Source organism: Cariama cristata, unplaced genomic scaffold, assembly GCF_000690535.1.
Source record: "Cariama cristata isolate BGI_N322 unplaced genomic scaffold, ASM69053v1 scaffold1983, whole genome shotgun sequence".
Taxonomy (NCBI): domain Eukaryota; kingdom Metazoa; phylum Chordata; class Aves; order Cariamiformes; family Cariamidae; genus Cariama; species Cariama cristata.
Genome location: NW_009608717.1, coordinates 5,819 through 6,853, shown reverse-complemented (window position 1 = coordinate 6,853; position 1,035 = coordinate 5,819). Strand labels below are relative to the sequence as shown.

The 1,035-nt window shown below is 60.9% G+C and overlaps 1 protein-coding gene across 1 annotated transcript; it reads right to left on the bottom strand.

The window, feature by feature from the left end:
* Positions 1-9: 9 nt before the first annotated feature.
* LOC104159342 (leukotriene B4 receptor 1-like) lies at positions 10-702 on the bottom strand (the record flags this gene model as incomplete). The annotated part of the gene is made up of 1 exon (XM_009697225.1): positions 10-702. A coding segment is annotated over exon 1 (693 nt), but the record flags the coding sequence as incomplete, so codon positions are not given.
* Positions 703-1,035: the final 333 nt, after the last annotated feature.

The window sequence follows — 1,035 nt, the reverse complement described above, 5'->3', positions numbered from 1 at the left end:
CGCGATGGCGAAGGCCACCACCACAGCAGCCACTAGCCGGAAGGTACGACCGCGCCGGGCCAACCGTGTCTGGCGTAACCGGTGGACCAGTAACCCATAGCCAATGGCCACAGTGGTCAACGGTAGAGCCCAACCCAAGATGGTCTCCAGAAGGTTATGGACCAGCAACAAAGCCTCCGTGGCATGCACCCGCTGGCAGTGCCTGTCCTTCACCTGTCGGAAGACGACGGATGGGATGGCCAACACCAAAGCCACCAACCAAGTCACTGCTGCCGCTCTGTGAGCCAACCGTCCAGCACGGCCACTTGCCGTCACCACTGCCGTCGCTGGCCTGGAGACCGCCAAGCATCGATGGAGACCCAGAAGGCTGATGAGGAAGACGCTAACGTACATGGCAGTGGCGCAGAGGTAGTGACAACCGCGGCAGGTGGTCAAGCCCATGTCCCATTGGCTAACGCTCAAGGCCCGGAGGTAGATGGGACCGGTGAGTAGGGTGACCACATCAGCCAAGGCCAAGTGGAAGATGAGGAGGATGGGGACACTGTGACGGCGGGTGACAACGCAGCTCCACAGGACCATGGCATTGCCTGGCAGCCCCACTGCCACTGCCACTGCCAGCAGGGTCAGCCCCACTGCTGCGCCAGGGACAGGGACAGATGTGGTGTTGGGGGGGGACGAGGCATTGATGGAGGATGAGGACATCGTGATGGTGGGTGGGGACAGGCTGTGGGGAGAGGGGGACACAGAATCCTCCGGAGAAAATGCAGATGTCCCCCCATCCATCCCTCCCGCTCTCCATCCCTCCATCCATCTCTCCCTCCCTCCCACCAACCCTCCATCACTCGATCCCTCCATCCCTTTCTCCATCTCTTGATCCTCCATTTCTCCAGCCCTCCCTCCCTTCAACCCTCCAACCCACCTCCCATCTCACTCCTCCCCAGGGGCTCCTCCCTTCCTCATCCATTCCACCACCCCTTCTTCCTTCTCCCCACTCTCTGAGGTCTCCTCTTCTTCCTTTACCCCTCTCAGTTCTTT